We start from the raw sequence: 15,681 nt of genomic DNA on the forward strand, positions 1-15,681 counted from the left end.
CTTGTATTAACTGGATTGTTTCAGCTTTATAGCTCACATATGAAGTGTCCCTGCCACGACTGAGGCTACATTATCCTGAAGGGCACAATGACGTACTGCTGAATGTCACTTTTCACATCCAAGTGTGAAAAACATGCAGACTCGCATATCATAAAAGTATTAATACGACAGTCTTGAATGTCATCGCTGACATGTGGCACTGAGGACAACTGCGTTGTCAATAGGCAAATGTCACTTCAATTAAAGCTTTTAAAGAGGGAATGTAAAGGTCAGCCGGGGCTGTATGTATACTTCGGCTTTTGTCAGAGTAAAAACCATTTTGCACATTTTGTGATTTTGGCCTTGAATCTGTTCCATCAGGAAGCACTCTCCATTTCAGATTTGAACTTCAGAGTCTATCTGTTGTTCCATTAGCAGGTAAGCAGAACTTAAATGGCCAATTTTCTCTTTTGCATTATTGATAAAGCGTTGTGTGCTCGGTCGGTCTAACGGACGACCTGACCACTCACCACTTTGCTATTTCTGACCACATGCTGGAAGCATCTCCAAGAGGCCCCCTTCAGCCTTATCTCCGCTGTGTGTGAGAGTCTGAACAAGAAGGGGTCTCCGCTCCTTATCAGTTTGTCCGTTACATTCTTGGCACCAGCGGTTGGACAAACTGCCATTTATGGCTAAAGGAAGGACGCTATAGAGCCCACGCTGTGCTCTACTTACCCACAATGCACCAGGTCTTTATAAAAAGCCACAACAAAGATCCCTGGACAGTGAGTGAGAGGTTAATAGCGTTTGGTAACCCACTTCCTCGGCTGTATTTTGTCAGTATTTATTCTGAGGAGGCTCAACAGAAATCAAATCTGGGAGAAGGTCTTGTTTTCTGAGGCTGGGGCATATTGAGAGTGGGAGTGTGTTTTCCAAGTGTGAAAGACTACTGCGTATCCTCTGCTATGGCATCACTGACATCTTCCAGCCGCAGATCCTCCTCATCCTACCGCTCATCGTCACGTTACAGCACCTCCAGCTCCTATCGGTCGGAGGGCTCACTGGGCGGATCGTCCGATTCTCTGGATCCCCTTTTTGAGCCGTTTCTTGACTCTGCCGATCATTCCGGTCTGTTTGGAGAAAAGGGCCCGGGTGGACCCAGCTGTTTGGCCCCCTTCAGCAGGCACAGCAGATCCTCCTTTGGACACACTGGTAAGAGGACTGAGTTACTATTGCTATGCCTGTCAAGCTTTCTGTAGTCACACTGCAAATGCAGTTTACAATGATAATGCTGGCGGACTTAACACTCAAAATTGTTATTTTTTAAACAATAAAAGTCCTTTATATCGGAAAGAGGCAGATTTGATCTTCTATAGCTAGCCATCTTACATGTAAGCTAACGTTAGCTCTGTGAATTAGTTGAACACGCCTGTAAATAAAGATGGACGACATGACAGCTCCCCAAAAGTGAAGCCAAAACGTCTCAATCGCCCCCTGGTGGCTGGCTGCAGTAAATGTCATAAGCCTCGCCGCCCCCCCCCCTCCATGTTAGCGGATGGGACATGGGCCAAACTGAAAAATGAAAGGAAAGGTCAAATACATTTTTCCCAAAGATGGTGTCTGTCATTTTAAACAGACACCACCCTCAGAACTCTTTACACAAAGACTCACAAAGTGTCCTTGAAACATGTGATTTATTTTTTGTTATTATATTGAGAGAGAGGCTAACTGATCGTTTCTCTAACATCATCATCATCATCATCATTAACAGCTCTACTGGAGCAGTTGAAGCTTTGGAGCACTTTGGCAGCATTTTTTGAGTCTTAGGGTGAAGCCTGTTTCATTCATTTTCTCCCCCAGCAGGAAAGAGGCATCAGTTTCTCACGTTACAGCGGTGGGTTGATTGAAGGAAAAATGCCATAGAGAAGAAAAAGACCTGCAGCTCATAAAAAGTAATGAGCCAGAGTCATAAGAGCTTCTGTGCTCTGTGAGAAAAAGAGTCTGCACGGCTCCGGGCGTCGTCTACTGGGCCACATAAACAACTGACAGCACGGTGGAAACAGAAGATGAAAAGTGACGTACTGATATGAAACACAGGAGCGTGTGTGTTAAAGCAGTTCTTCAGTAACAACAGTAAACGTGACGCTATAGGCGGATTAAAGCATAATCAATAATTGAACTTAAAATTTGACTTCAGTTGAGCACTTTGGAATATTTCAGTACTTAAATGTCAAATCAAATAAAAGGGAAATAAAAAAGACCCACATGTGTTTGATGCTCCCACTGAGTCTCTTCTTTGGTGAAATATTCCAGACTGGCATTAAATCACATTTACAGCCAAAACAGAAGCTTCAGTTTCTCATTTCTTTTAATGGCCTTTGTGTTCTAGTCTGAACTCAAAGTACAAAAACACCTCAAATAATAGTAGTCAAGCATTACTCAAGTCTGCAATAATCATATTAGATAAACAAATAAGACATTATGAAAGACATAATTATGTGAATAAATCATGTACACTGGCTAGCTAGAGGCGGGAGCTCTGTCAGAAATAGTGTCGTTATGAAATGAAATATGATATTATGACATACAAACACACTTTTAAAGGACACTTTGAAATAAAAACGTATACAGTTACAATATATAAAACAAATAAAATCTATGAAAACAGGGACGATGAAATAACATTTTATAATGATGAGTTTTAATTATTTAATTGTTTCACAAGTTGCAGATTCATGTGTATAATTTACACAATTTATTGAAATGGCTATTTATTTTTAACTTTTTTTATTTATTGAATATTGAACACTCTGTTTAACTGAAATTTGAATCACAGAATTATAAATTGAGCAGAATAATCGATTGACAACATGCTGAATATACAGTATGTACAGAGTAAGTGTGTCCAAAAATACAAACTATTATATATTATAACATATAAAAACATTTCCCAAACATATTGATATGGAGCATATTTCTCATTCTCTTCATCAATGCATTTCTTTATGCTTCTCAACATTGATATTGTCATAATATTCCATTAATTGTGCGTATGTTTCTGTATGTATGAGTTGAAACGTTTAACCAACCATCTACACATTCTTTCGCTGCTCCAGATGTTCTCTCTAACCTCTGGATGTTGTTTTCTCTGCAGCTCCAATTGGCGGCGCCGTGACCGGCCGGCAGAGCAGCGCAGGCGGCGGGGTGCGATGTCTGGGAGACGGCTACTACATGTCAGCTGACGTCAGCCAGTTTGAGCCGCATGACGTGGTGGTGATGGCCTACAACCACCATGTCGTCATTCATGCCCAGAAGGTGTGTGTGTGTGTGTGTGTGTGTGTGTGTTCAGAACGGCTGATCGGCTGCTTTAACAGCACTCAACGTTTTTCATGTCAAATAAATCCAGATAATCAGTGTAAAACCTCGGAATATATTCAGACCAGCAAGTGAATCACCAACCAAATCTCCTGAAAGTCATCATCACAATACAAACACTGCTGCTGGTGCCAATAATACAAACGCTACATGCGAGTGTCCCGGTGATTAGTCATTTCATTGGTTTGTCGATCAACAGAAAAGGAATCAAAGGAACTTCAGTTGTTATTAAAGTCATGTATCTAGCTTCTCTGCGTTTCTCTGTTTTATATAAATGTAAATGAACAGATGAATCAAACGATTTCCAACTCATTAAAATCTGAGAGCTTCCCAGATGAAAGGGAACTTCTTTCTCACAAAGGTATGTTTTTTTTCTCTGGATCTTTTTCTCTAATTTCTGCTTTTTTCTTGTGAAACATACGTTTGCCTCTCGTCCCCAAAAATCCTCTAAATGTAACAAAGTCAGTCAAACTGCTCACAACTCGCGTCCCCGACAAGGCCTGAACCTCTGATACTGTCCACAAAATGTTGAGCAGTCACTGCGAATCAGGAACCACCTGATAATCAATGAATCGTTCACGAGTATTTCCTGAATAACTCAGGACTGGGGACTACACAGTGGATCTGTGGTTCTCAGCCTTTTTTAGAGTCCCCCCCCCCCACAGAATAATGAGGTCAGTGTTCGTGACCCTCCCCCCAAAAATGGAAAAGAGTTATTTAAACATTTCTTTTACAGGAGATGTAATGTGTAAAAACATTCCCCAGTCTAAAATTATTTTATTTTATTATTATCTTAAGTTTTGTTGGGGGTCCCGACCCCCAGGTGGAGAACCGCCGTTGTGGATAATGACTGGGAGATACTATATTAACGAATCATTAGATAATGATTAGTTCATAAGTATCCGTGAATCAGAATAATAATAATAATAACCACTTTCTTCATCAGTCGTCTCTGATTGGCTCCGAACTAGTTCATTCACTCATTCATTACTAATTACTTAATAATTAGTTACTCCCAAGCAAAGTGGTACATAATCCTGAGTAGTACTACAATGTAGTCCTTTGTTCTGATTTGACTTTACGACTCTTCAACTATTAAAGTCCAGTTTGTCATAGAACGAGAGCAAAAGGTCTGAATTCGTCTATAATGAAAACGTCATCAGCTGCAGCCCGACTGGACACAGCGTTACAGACAAGCTGCAGCTGGCCTGCTGCCCGTCCTGCTGCCCGTCCTGCCTGCTCTCTCCTCTCCCTCGCAGTTTGACGTTAATCACGTTTTAAAAGGTGAGAGAGTAGAAGAAGAAGGAGGAGGAGGAGGAGGAGGAGGAGGAGGAGGAGGGAGAGGCTCTGCGGCCACGAAGGGAGATCATTTGAACAGAGGTCAGCTGGCAAAAATCCACAACCATTCAACTCGCCTTAAAGGCCTGAAACAGCAAAAAGATGTCTTCAGAGACAACTAGTCAGTGTCCATGCCCCCCCCCCTCTCTCCACAGGCCCCGACCTCTTCGCCTCTCTCTCTTTCACTGGTTCTCACCCTCTTTTCTCGCGCCTTCCTGTTGCTCTTCTCACTCCCCCCCCCCCCCCCCCCCCCCCCCCCCCCCCCCCGTCCTCCAGCGCTCCATGACCTTTCTTTTCATCGTCTTTTATCAGCGTTTCCTCCTCCACCCTCAGCTCCATCTCTCCTTAACATTCGGTCTCTGTCCTTCAGGTTCTAGACGACGGAAGCGTCAGTGACACGTTCACCCATAAGTCCCTGTTCCCCGAGGATATGGACCCCCTGTCGGTCAGTGGGACCCTTAACCCCGACGGTACCCTGGTGGTGAGTGTCCGCCGGACCACCCCACCTGGTGGCCTGGAGCCCCTGGGTGTCCCCACCTACCGCAGCGAAGCTCACCTTTGACCTTTGAGCCTTTCAGCTACTGTTCAGGATGTGTATTCGATTATACTGTTGTCTTGTCAGCAGGGTGAAATAATAAAAGCATTAACAACAACTACAGGTTAATGCTGTGACATTTAGTTTTAGTATCCATGATCCCCAGAGGGTCACCCCCTGACCGTTGTCTGGCTAAAGTTTTCCTTTTATCAACATTTTTGTGACACGGTATCTCATGAAGTAATGATCCGACAGGCGTCCCTGTTGCGCCCGGCCAACAAACCAGATATAACGTTTAATTAGTGAGCTGTAGAAGTGCTTGTTGCCTTTCAACAGAGCCAGGCTAGCTGTTTCCCCCTGTTTCCAGTCTTTGTGCTAAGCTAAGCTAATCGGCTACTAGCGGACATGAGGGAGATATCCATCTTCTCGTCCAACTAAGAGTTTTTCCAAAAATGTTGAACTATTCCTTTAAGTTTATTAGCTCATGGTGTCATTGTGGACAAAAGAAGGTACTTTTTGTGATTAGCATTAGTGGCGTTCATTTCAGAAAATGCAATAAGTGTGTGTTTAATTATTAGTTGGTATTTAAATGTTTGGCTAAACCCACCAGACATTTGTGTTTTTCTTCTGCTTTTTAAGCTCATTTCATGTTGTAAATTCACGTGTGTGCATTATAATGTCAAAACTGGAAAAATAAAATATGTTCATTTAATAAAATCGTTTGAATTACTAAACCTGTGGGGACCCATTTATTCCCCGACCTCATCCTTCAGCAGTACGTCTAACCAGTTAGCCTAACTCAGATTTATTAAAACCCCAGAAAGTAGTCGAATAATATCATATTTTTAAAACCGTAGATGAATGATTAGTCTACAACCATGCACAGGGTCGACTAGTATTGATAATCGACTATTTAATTTTGTCTGTCTGCCGTTTGGTCGCAGACAGGTAGCGTACATTTATCTTACAGCTGAAGTATAGTATACAATTTCATCCATTGCTAATATAGAAAAATAGAAAAAAATATTGATAAGTGCAGCTTATCAGATCAGTTTGAAAAGTACTTTGATAAGATTCTTAACATTATCTCACTGAGTGTTAACTCATTACATGTAAAACTGCAGACAGAATGGAAAAAAAATGTACTATCTTCTATCCTTGTTAGGAGATGTGGCATTGATGAAGACACACACACACACACACACACACACACACACACACACACAGGCTCTCCGACAGAGTGTGGCTGTCTCCAGAGGCCTGTCTGCACCTCTTACCAGCGATTACATCAATCAGTCTCCACTTCCTACACTGTAGCAGTTACTGGGAGGCAGCAAGACTTTTTCCGAGTGACACCTTTATTTAATATTCATCAGAGCGAGGGCCGCGTCAGCACGGACAGATGGCGCTCTGCTCAACAAGGCTCGACGCTGCTCGAGTGTTTCTAACCTCATTCATCGCGATGCAGACGAGCGGCTGCAGCTGTGCTTTGTTCCAACTCGTTTTAAACTTTTCTGCCTCGGTCTTGGGGGAACTCGCTCACACACACACACACACACACACACACACACACACACACACACACACACACACACACAGGCTTGGTTGTGTGACAGCATATCAAGGTGTTGGTGTCACATCCTTGCAGTTAGATCAGAGTGGATTATAGATTACATGGGAGTTACGGACCACAGTAGAAGCTTCAGTAAAAATGCCCCCACCTGAAACTCCTCTTAGTGAATGAACTCATTTAGCTCATTAAGCTTTCACCATTGCTCTCTCCACCCGTTACAGTCCAGATGCTCTCCTCTCATTCACACACAGCAAAACAACAGACGGAGTGTGTGTGTGTGTGTGTGTGTGTGTGTGTGTGTGTGCACATGTTGTGAATGAGGACGCAGCAGAAGGAAAGAAATGCAGTCACAAAACTGAGCCTGTGAAAAAAGAGTGTGTGGTTGCAGATCATTACTGAGCCAACTGTTGCAGTTAACACTCCCAACGGGGAAGCACAACTAGGAACACCACTTTAATTGAGTTTCGGACTGTTTTACTTGAAGTGCAGCACTTGGCTGACTTCCGTATTTCTGTGTTTTTCATGTTTATTACACTGCAGCAGCTGCAGCCAACATTAAGGTTCCCATGATGGAGGACCCAAATTGCACAATGAGGTGGGCATCAGTGCTGCCCCTCCCCAACGCACTCTTTTAGGGGTGGAGCCGCTTCTTAGGCTGGAGGTATTCTCTGTGTCCTCATTCATAGCTGCTCTAAATAGTTAATCATACGACGCATGCTACCTTTATAAGGTAACACACCAGTGGCAGGGTTAGGGTTAGCTGCCATGCAAGCTGCTGGTCTGCCATCTGAAGGTTTTTGGGGCTCAGTATCACTTAAAGGGGAACCGATTTTACACATCAAAGTCTGTTCACAGGACGCAGGGAGGACTACACGTCTGCTGTAGCAGTACAGTAGTTTTCCTAGTAGAAAAACGTTTTGTCGAAGTCTGATAAATGTCCAAAAGTGAGACTGAAGACTCTGAAGAGTTTGTCTGTTGGTGTGGAGTTAGAAAGAAATGAGCTGACCTGACCTCTGTAGCCCGCGTAACGTACCCAAACCTTTGATGGGACTGTCAGCAGTCGAGTTGCATTGTGGGTAATTAAAAAAAGACATGCATGTGGTACTTCTGCATTGATTTTGATCCTTATTGTAAACTGCCCACTGAGACAGTTTCAGTTGAGTTTCATTAAACGATTTCAATGTTTGTTTTTGTATTTAAGCGTGTGCATTTGTTATCTGTCGGTCAGTTGATGGCTGAAGCACATTTTCAGTAACATTTTAACAAAAAAATAAATATCACTAGTCTTTGTTTTTGGATGCAATTACTATGCCTACAACTGCAATTCACTGTGAACCTCAAACCTACCGTATGTCACTCACTTATACACATTCCAGCTGACAGTTTCGGTTTGTGTCTGAACAAAAAGCTGTGCTTTTCTGCATTTTCCTAAAAACAAAAAAAGGTATCGACTAGTGCTCAGAAATAAGAAATGTGTTCAATAGTGAGTAACACACCTCATTAAATGCTTTAATCTTTCGTTCAGTGACTTGGATTAGGGCAGGTTGAATTATCGGGTATAAACATGGATGTTGCAGTATGTGTGAGTATTCATGGAGGAGCTCTCATCCAATCAAAATGCAGGGTTAGGAGCAAATGTTGCATAAAGCCTTTGACTCTCTGAGCTATAAAAAGATTTAGGACAAAAACGAACTCATTTGAACGTTATTGTGGCATTAGTGTGTTTGCTTCCCCACTGGGAGTATCAGCGGAAGACAAAAACAACAGTCCAGGTGCTTTGCAGCTGTTACTGAAGGGAAAGACGAGGACAGACGGGGGGGAGAGTCACAGCTGCAGAACGACACGAAGTCCTGGGAGATAAAAAAAAAAACACAAAGTCATCTTCAACACAACACGCTGTTTGTTAAAATCTCATTTATTCATCCCTGATATACAAAACAATGTTTCATTTTTTTCTGTGTGAAAAATAGCTCTGGATTTTGTTCAGCTCCGTCTGGTTTGGCCCTCTGGGTTTGCCGTAGTGGAGGCCTCCAGTATGTACGATGTACAGTCCCTAAGAGGCCTAAGGAGTGGATAAAAGATAACCCTCAACAGCTGATGTGAGGATCAGGTCTTATCAAAGCCCCTCAGACTGAAGCAGAGGACAGAGGAGCATGATAAAACTGACTCCGCGTCAGTGCTTAAGGGGGGGGGGGGCTTGTATGAGAGCGACAGCTACAGTCCATGCAGCAGGATTCATCTTTTAAGACCAGATGGGGGAAAGTTTCCCAAAGCCAAAATGAGGAGTCTAAGCGGTTCTTCTTCTTGATCAAAGGCTAAACAACACCTAAAGGTGCAAACAGTGTCCTTAAATGTGAGAGCTTTTACTGAGGCTTTCGGGAAACCTCCCCCCTTAAGCCGTGATTCAAACATCGCTTTATCACACACTAGCTCCTGTGTGAACGTCAGTTCTCCTCATATACATACATCTTTTTACACTTTTCAGGTTTCTTTACAAAAATAACGTTATCTTGCATTCATGTCATCAATTAAAACTGGGTTACAAAGTGAGATGAACAACCGTTATTGCACAAATTGATTACCTACAAGTAGATCATCCATACAAAGAATGAGACACAAAAGATTTTACAACTTCTACTTTGATTAATACAGACTAATAAATATGCATCTACCTCGGTCTATATCTGTCTGGTAGCAAATGAGATGAAAAATGCTGAAATGTCCGCGGAGGGGAAGGCTCTCTGGCAGGAGGCAGAATAATGAAAATCGATAAAACGCACAAACAAATGAACAGAACCAAATCAGACGAGTGGATCTCAGTCAGTCCCTGGGGCGAGCAGATGGGGTGGGGGGAGTTGTGACGACGACGACGACGACTACAGGTTGCCATGGTGATAATTGCACACCGCGCTGACACATCATCATCATCCACCCTGCTTACATATTTGTGTATGTGCGTGAAAAGTGCCTTCGTCTGCATGCGCATGACTGGAAAACCAGATCCAAACACTTGGGTGTCGATTGCTTATTGATAAAGAAGACAAGTCGATGCAGGCACTTGTGGAATGAACATGTCACCAACAGACCACGTGCTGGTCCCTCGAACATTAAACTTCCCTTGGCTTCACAATTACACTTCTGATTTTGCTTTCCTATCAGGCAGCCGCTGCGAGCCTTCACCCCGTTAGTGTTATTTGCACTTTACAAATGTCTTAGTAGAAATGACGGCATGTCAAAAGATAAAAAAAAACATAAAAGACAGTATTAAAATCAAACTGTAAAATCATCACATGTGGAAAAAATACAAAATATCATAAAACAAGCCCCCAGAATCTCTTTTAAAAAGAGAATAGTCTACAATTTAAGGTTGGTTAAGACATTAAATTATGATTTTATATTACAGGAATGATGTTAAATATATTAATCTGTGAGCATAACTTTGCTAACCCAAAGATCCCATCCCCCGTTCAAAATCAGGCCACGAATTAAGCTCATTGGATGAATGAAAGATGCCGATCAAAGTGAAATAATCTGACGCGATAAGTATAAAACAAGATACTGTAACACATAACATACAGGCACAGGATGGCAAACGGACAAAGACACAGCGACATTCACTCGTCCCATATTCATTTCCGTCAAGCTTTTTGTTTTTGGTACATTTTGATCAAATCTGACATCATGCACTCTTGTCATGCAAAGCCATGCTGTTTCACTGTGTGTGTTTTACTTTCAGCGGCGCGCAGCAAGACAAGACACCGCCAAAAATAAAATCCATGCGATGCATCAAATGCTGAAAACCATGTATGTTATGTTTATATTTAAGGCATCCAAACAGTAGAGCTAATTCTGCAGGTAGTAGCGGACCAGGCAAGTCCAAAAACGATTAAATAAAAGATAAAGGAGTGTAAAAAGGAGTGTGTCTTAAAGGACGTATTTGGGGTCAGTAGCCTACATGAGTTAAAAAAACATGGAGGAGGAAAAGATGGAGGGATGGAGGAGAGGGAAAACAAGTCGATGTTTTTCTGTCGATGAGCACCGACAAGCCTCAAGCATTATGGCAGACATGAATTATTAAATACACTCTACGTATACATTATCTGTCATGTTAGACTGCTTGCTGAATCAGAAATCACGCCGTCATTAAAACATTAATGGCTCGAGTTCCAGGTTTAAACCGGTCGGCCGCGCTGGGCTGCTAGCAGGAGCGATAATTTAGTGGTGATTTGGACTTTTATTGGTAAAGGAGGCACATTTTAAATCCTAAAACTACATCTGTCTGTTATGGATTTCCCTTAGTGTTTTTATATCGGTTCATCTCACTGGATCAAGCCGTTCGTCCGCATTAATCGAGCTGATTCTGCTCCCATCTTGTCATCTGGTGCTGTATGTGTTGACGGCAGCGCTGGACCGTTACATCATATAGCTGGTGAGGGGCTTCTGTGTGCGTCTGATGGTAATGGAGGTTAGCTAACATGGAAATCAAAGGCAGATTGATGAGAGAGCCCAGAGCAGCTGGGTTAGGTAATGATGTCTTCACTCTTTCAGCCATCCATTTGCTCCCTGTTCTCCGTCTCTCCCTCGCTTCCTGCCCTCTCCATCCGCCCCAACCTTCTCCGGAACGGTTATTAAGAGCTATATTTAGATAAGCAGAAAACCTCTCTGAGTGCATGGCTGCGGTCTTGTTTGTGTGTGTTTCTATGGGCCTTCGTAACGTAAGGCCGTAGCTACAGTATGAAAGGAGTGTACGAAATGAAAAGGGCTACAGGTGCTTCTGCCACTGCCGACAGGCATGTCTGCTTGCATAGACTGTACTCTCAAACTGACCATTAAGACTCGCAGTGAAGAGATGAGAAGGCCAAGGAAAAGAGGAATAATGGAAACAAGAAAAGAAACAGAAAAATAAGGCATCTGTCCCCTTAGTCCGACGCTTGTCAATGGGACAAACTGTAGTGTGATTTACAAAGAAATGGCAAATTCGCAAATTCCAGTTAAACCCAGACCACCCGATCAGTCGGAAATAAAGTGATTCAAGCTGGTAACAAAGACTGAAATGTGTTCTAAAGGCAATAAAAAAAAAAAATCATATAAGAAGTAGTCGTTTGCTACCTCCGTCTTGATGAACGCTCACATGTTCTCACTTCACACACTCACACTTACAGTACACGCACACAGTATTCTTCCTTGTCATCATTGCTGAATTTCTCTACTCAAGTGGAAGACTCATTCAAAAGGTAACTTCTGCAGGTCCAAAATCTGATCCCAACTCTAGAGATACACGAACAAAACAAACGTATGATAAAAAAAAAAAAGAAAAAAAATCCCTTTTTGTTTTTAAGATTTCAACCCGTCCCCAGTCCCTTGTTGGATGCTACCAGCACGTGTCTTCCCCCCCCCCCGTGGAGTGTCTGGCTTGGTCAGTGCAAGACTCCTGGAGAGAGCACTGGTGGGTCCATGAAGCAAGAGAAAGAGGAGTCGATGAGGAGCGAAATGAGGAGTTATGGAGAGGCTGGCGTAGCAGTAGAACTCTTTCCAGAATTAAATATTGATCCTAAGCCCTGAGGATTTTTGCTTGTTTGTGGCTTTGGGGGATTAAAGAGCTCAATGCCTCCTCCTCTTCCTCCACCTGCTCTTCTTCTTCCTTCCTCCTCCTCCTCCTCCTCTACTTTTCCTCACTGGGATTTCTCGTCGGACTCGGACGGGGTGTGTTCGCGGGGCAGCGACATGCTCTTGTGGCGATCCCACAGCTTGTGGAGCTCGGTGGCTTCGTTCTCGCTGCTGCTGGTGCCGCTGTCCCGGAAGCTGGCCAGAGGGGGGCGCACCTTCACACCTTTCACTGTCACAGAGCCCTCGATGGCCTTGCGAAGCTGGATAGAGAAAGACAAGACCGTTAGAAAGGAAGGCGCGAAGAGCCGAAGTCACTCCTGCAAATAACACCCCCATGAAGCTTTGTACGATCCTTCTGCCTTAAACAACCACAACAAACAGCACCTGTGGCAGCAAGTTTAAGAGGTGAATATAGTCCAAAAATGAACATGAATGCAGATAGAGCACACAGTTCTGTTGAGACTACATCGGGTATGGCACACACAGACACGTCCACGTGCTCGTCAGCACATTCGGTCCTTGCGTACAGTCCGCGCGGGTGAGACGATGCAGTCAATGTTCGATCTTTACTTGCTCACATGTATTGGGTGTGTTGGAGATGAAAACCCAACAGTATATAAATAGATATAAATAAAAAACACCACAGTTTTCCATCCGTCGATACAAAATGGCACCAATTTTGCATTGTTTTAAAGTGTACATTTAAAACTTGGAAGCCGCAATCTATAGAAGTTTTATGCGTTTACAGCATTATAGGATCATTTTGATCATTTTTGAGGACAACTCAGTGAAAACTGGAGCAGCTAATGCATCCTGGACATTGTACAGCAATCTGCTTTATTTTGTCTGGGTCCCTAATCCATACTACACACTAATTCATACAGTGTGTACTACATATTAATCGTCACAGTATAATGTTTTAGCAGTTAGTGTACAAAAAAATCCACATACTTAACCATTTTAGACCAACAGTCGACTCATAAACATGTCTTGTTTCTTGTTTTCCAACACCTCTGAGCATTGCATTGTGGTAGAATAGTGTGTGTTAGTGTGTACACTAACAAACTGACCGTATTTAGTCTCTCCATACTGCATATTCAAGACCTGCTCAGACTTAATAGGTAGTATGGGTTTGGGACACGTCTTGTTTTAAGAAAAAATAAAGGCTCTTTGTCCCTAAACTGTGCTACTTGGTACAGGGTTTCATTCACAGTCTCGGCATGGGTGGCCCCAGTGGAAATAGAACTGCTAACCCCGACGTTGTGCTGGCCTTGCTCTACAGAGCAAGATCATGTCAGTCGTTTGCAATCTGATACACAAGGCACACAAGCCATTTTCTGTTTTGAGCTGGAATCTCTTTTCCAAAAATGTAATGGGGGGATAGATCATGGTCAGAGGGCAGAGTGCACTGGTAAGTGAGGTCAGAGGGCCTTTGACTTCTGCTGCTGTTTGCTGAATCATTTCACAGAACAAGAGGTCGGAAACGTCTGCACATGTATTACCCTCAGCCGCTCCCCCTGCCACCTACACACAGCTGAACGTAAAGTAGATCCAAAAAAATGACCTGCTTCTGCCTTCTGAAGAAGAAGACTATTTCGGGCATTGTTTGAATATGATTTTGTAGAACTTCCTGATGTTTGACGAAACTCTGAACCAAACACAGGATCATCTTTGCATTAGTCTTTTTTTTTTTTTTTTTGGATATAGGCCCTTCAGAATAAAAGTTAGAAATGAATAGATAGAAATGGTGAACTGGGTCGATTTTATGTCGGTGAAAGGTTTCCTGAAAATAATGTAATTTAGCACCAATTATAGGCTCAATAAAGACAAGGTTCTGAGACTAGCTATCTATTTGAACCATTAATTCATTACTTTAAGCTAACTGTTTAGACTTAACAGTGTTCATTCCCAACCTGTCTCTACAGTATGTAAAGGCATGAGGTTTCCGTTTCTGTCCAGACAGAAAAAGAAATGATTTACATTTTAATTTATTGAAAAAGGAAAACATGACCATCTTGTGTTTTTAATATCAGAACACATTGGGTTCATATGGTCTCTCCTAAACACACTGGAGCTCGTGTGAAAGTCCCTGCGTGAGGGAACATTCTTGCATTTTCTGTTTGGCCGGATCAAGTTAGTCATCCGGCTGACAGGGCGAAGGGTTTGGGTGCTACAGATCCTGTAGCAGCACTGAAGGTAGGAGTAGCGTCTGCAAGCTGTAGGGGGGAAATAATGCGCGCACAAACATCCTTGCGATTCTTCTTCTCTCCCATATGGACCAGCGAGGCTGTGATATAACAGCGCGTCCGTGTGACAGACAGGCGGACTGGGAGAGGCCGGGCTTTATCTGCCTCGCCTGGGTTTTTGTCTGCCGGTGGAACGCAGAACAAAAAAGCCTAAATGTCAGGGACAGGCAAGCAGCGCTGCACTTAGCAACAATCCTCTCACCACTTCCTGGCCAATCCACAAAGAGCGAGGGGTTTTCAGTTGTTTGTGAGGCAGAAGAGATGGAAAGAGAGGGGGGGCGGGGGGGCAGAGAACAGACAGAGAGACAATGGATAGAGACAGCAATATTAAGCAGCCTTTTGTCTGTCACAGTACATAACAGGCAGAGGGAGGAGGAATCATTAATGTTGACTGAAATGTCTTTGTGTGTGCGTACGACGCGGTGACAGCACTCCTGATGATATTGACAGTGATTTCACAGTTATGAAAGCAGTGAATGTGCTGCCTGTGTAAATGATGGCAGTCACCACTTTTTAGATGAGGCCAGGTGTCGAAGACAAGTGACAAAAAACACAGATCGTGAGTTTAGGTTCATTAAACACCCACTTAGGTGATGAAATATGTACAATAATTATGTGAAAATGCCACCAAAATGACCCGTAACGAGGCTCTTACCTCTTTGAGGGAAACCACCCCAATGAGGCGTCCGATGCTGGTGACGTAGGCGTGGTCGAGGCCCAGCAGGGAGAAGATGGTGTGGGTCTGCAGGGAAACAGCAGCAGAGGTGGTTTTAGACAGACAATACTGTGCTGGGTCCCTACTTTAAATAGAAATGGAGGCTCGGTTGGGGAAACGCACCACTGACTTCAATTATCCAACACTGACAACTTCATTCACAATGGGATCATTCAGCTAGTGAAATGTTCAGCTAAATGGGATACGATCACTTTGGGAAATGTGCCACACGGACATTCAGAGCGTTCTAGTTGCTCATTTTAAAACAGACTTGCTGAATGTTACACTGACAAGAAATAACTGAAGCTCAAAG

The 15,681-nt window shown here is 43.1% G+C and overlaps 2 protein-coding genes across 4 annotated transcripts in view; one reads left to right on the forward strand and one right to left on the reverse strand.

The window, feature by feature from the left end:
• Window positions 1–938: 938 nt before the first annotated feature.
• Window positions 939–5,254, forward strand: LOC139285903 (heat shock protein beta-7-like). Its single transcript, XM_070906576.1, has 3 exons — window positions 939–1,191; window positions 3,134–3,294; window positions 5,063–5,254. Exons 1-3 carry the CDS (start codon window positions 945–947, stop codon window positions 5,252–5,254), a joined length of 600 nt encoding a protein of 199 aa, XP_070762677.1. The 5' UTR covers window positions 939–944.
• A 7,060-nt stretch (window positions 5,255–12,314) lies between these two features.
• Window positions 12,315–15,681, reverse strand: part of LOC139284909 (chloride channel protein 2-like) — an 83,252-nt gene continuing 79,885 nt past the window's right edge. For all 3 annotated transcript variants that reach the window (XM_070905276.1, XM_070905275.1, XM_070905274.1), the window contains 2 exons: window positions 15,309–15,395; window positions 12,315–12,667 (listed from right to left, as the gene is read on the reverse strand). In XM_070905276.1, coding sequence (XP_070761377.1) covers window positions 12,473–12,667; window positions 15,309–15,395 — 282 coding nt within the window. In that variant the 3' untranslated portion in view covers window positions 12,315–12,472. The remainder of the gene's footprint in view (window positions 12,668–15,308; window positions 15,396–15,681) is intronic.

This window comes from Enoplosus armatus, chromosome 5 (assembly GCF_043641665.1).
Source record: "Enoplosus armatus isolate fEnoArm2 chromosome 5, fEnoArm2.hap1, whole genome shotgun sequence".
NCBI classification, from domain to species: domain Eukaryota; kingdom Metazoa; phylum Chordata; class Actinopteri; order Centrarchiformes; family Enoplosidae; genus Enoplosus; species Enoplosus armatus.

Excerpts from the sequence above, each read along its gene's own strand:
- LOC139285903 (XM_070906576.1), top strand. The coding sequence starts at position 945 with ATGGCATCACTGACATCTTCCAGCCGCAGATCCTCCTCATCCTACCGC. Across the intron at positions 1,192-3,133 it reads ATCCTCCTTTGGACACACTG|CTCCAATTGGCGGCGCCGTG; the intron begins GTAAGAGGACTG and ends TTTTCTCTGCAG. Across the intron at positions 3,295-5,062 it reads TCGTCATTCATGCCCAGAAG|GTTCTAGACGACGGAAGCGT; the intron begins GTGTGTGTGTGT and ends TCTGTCCTTCAG.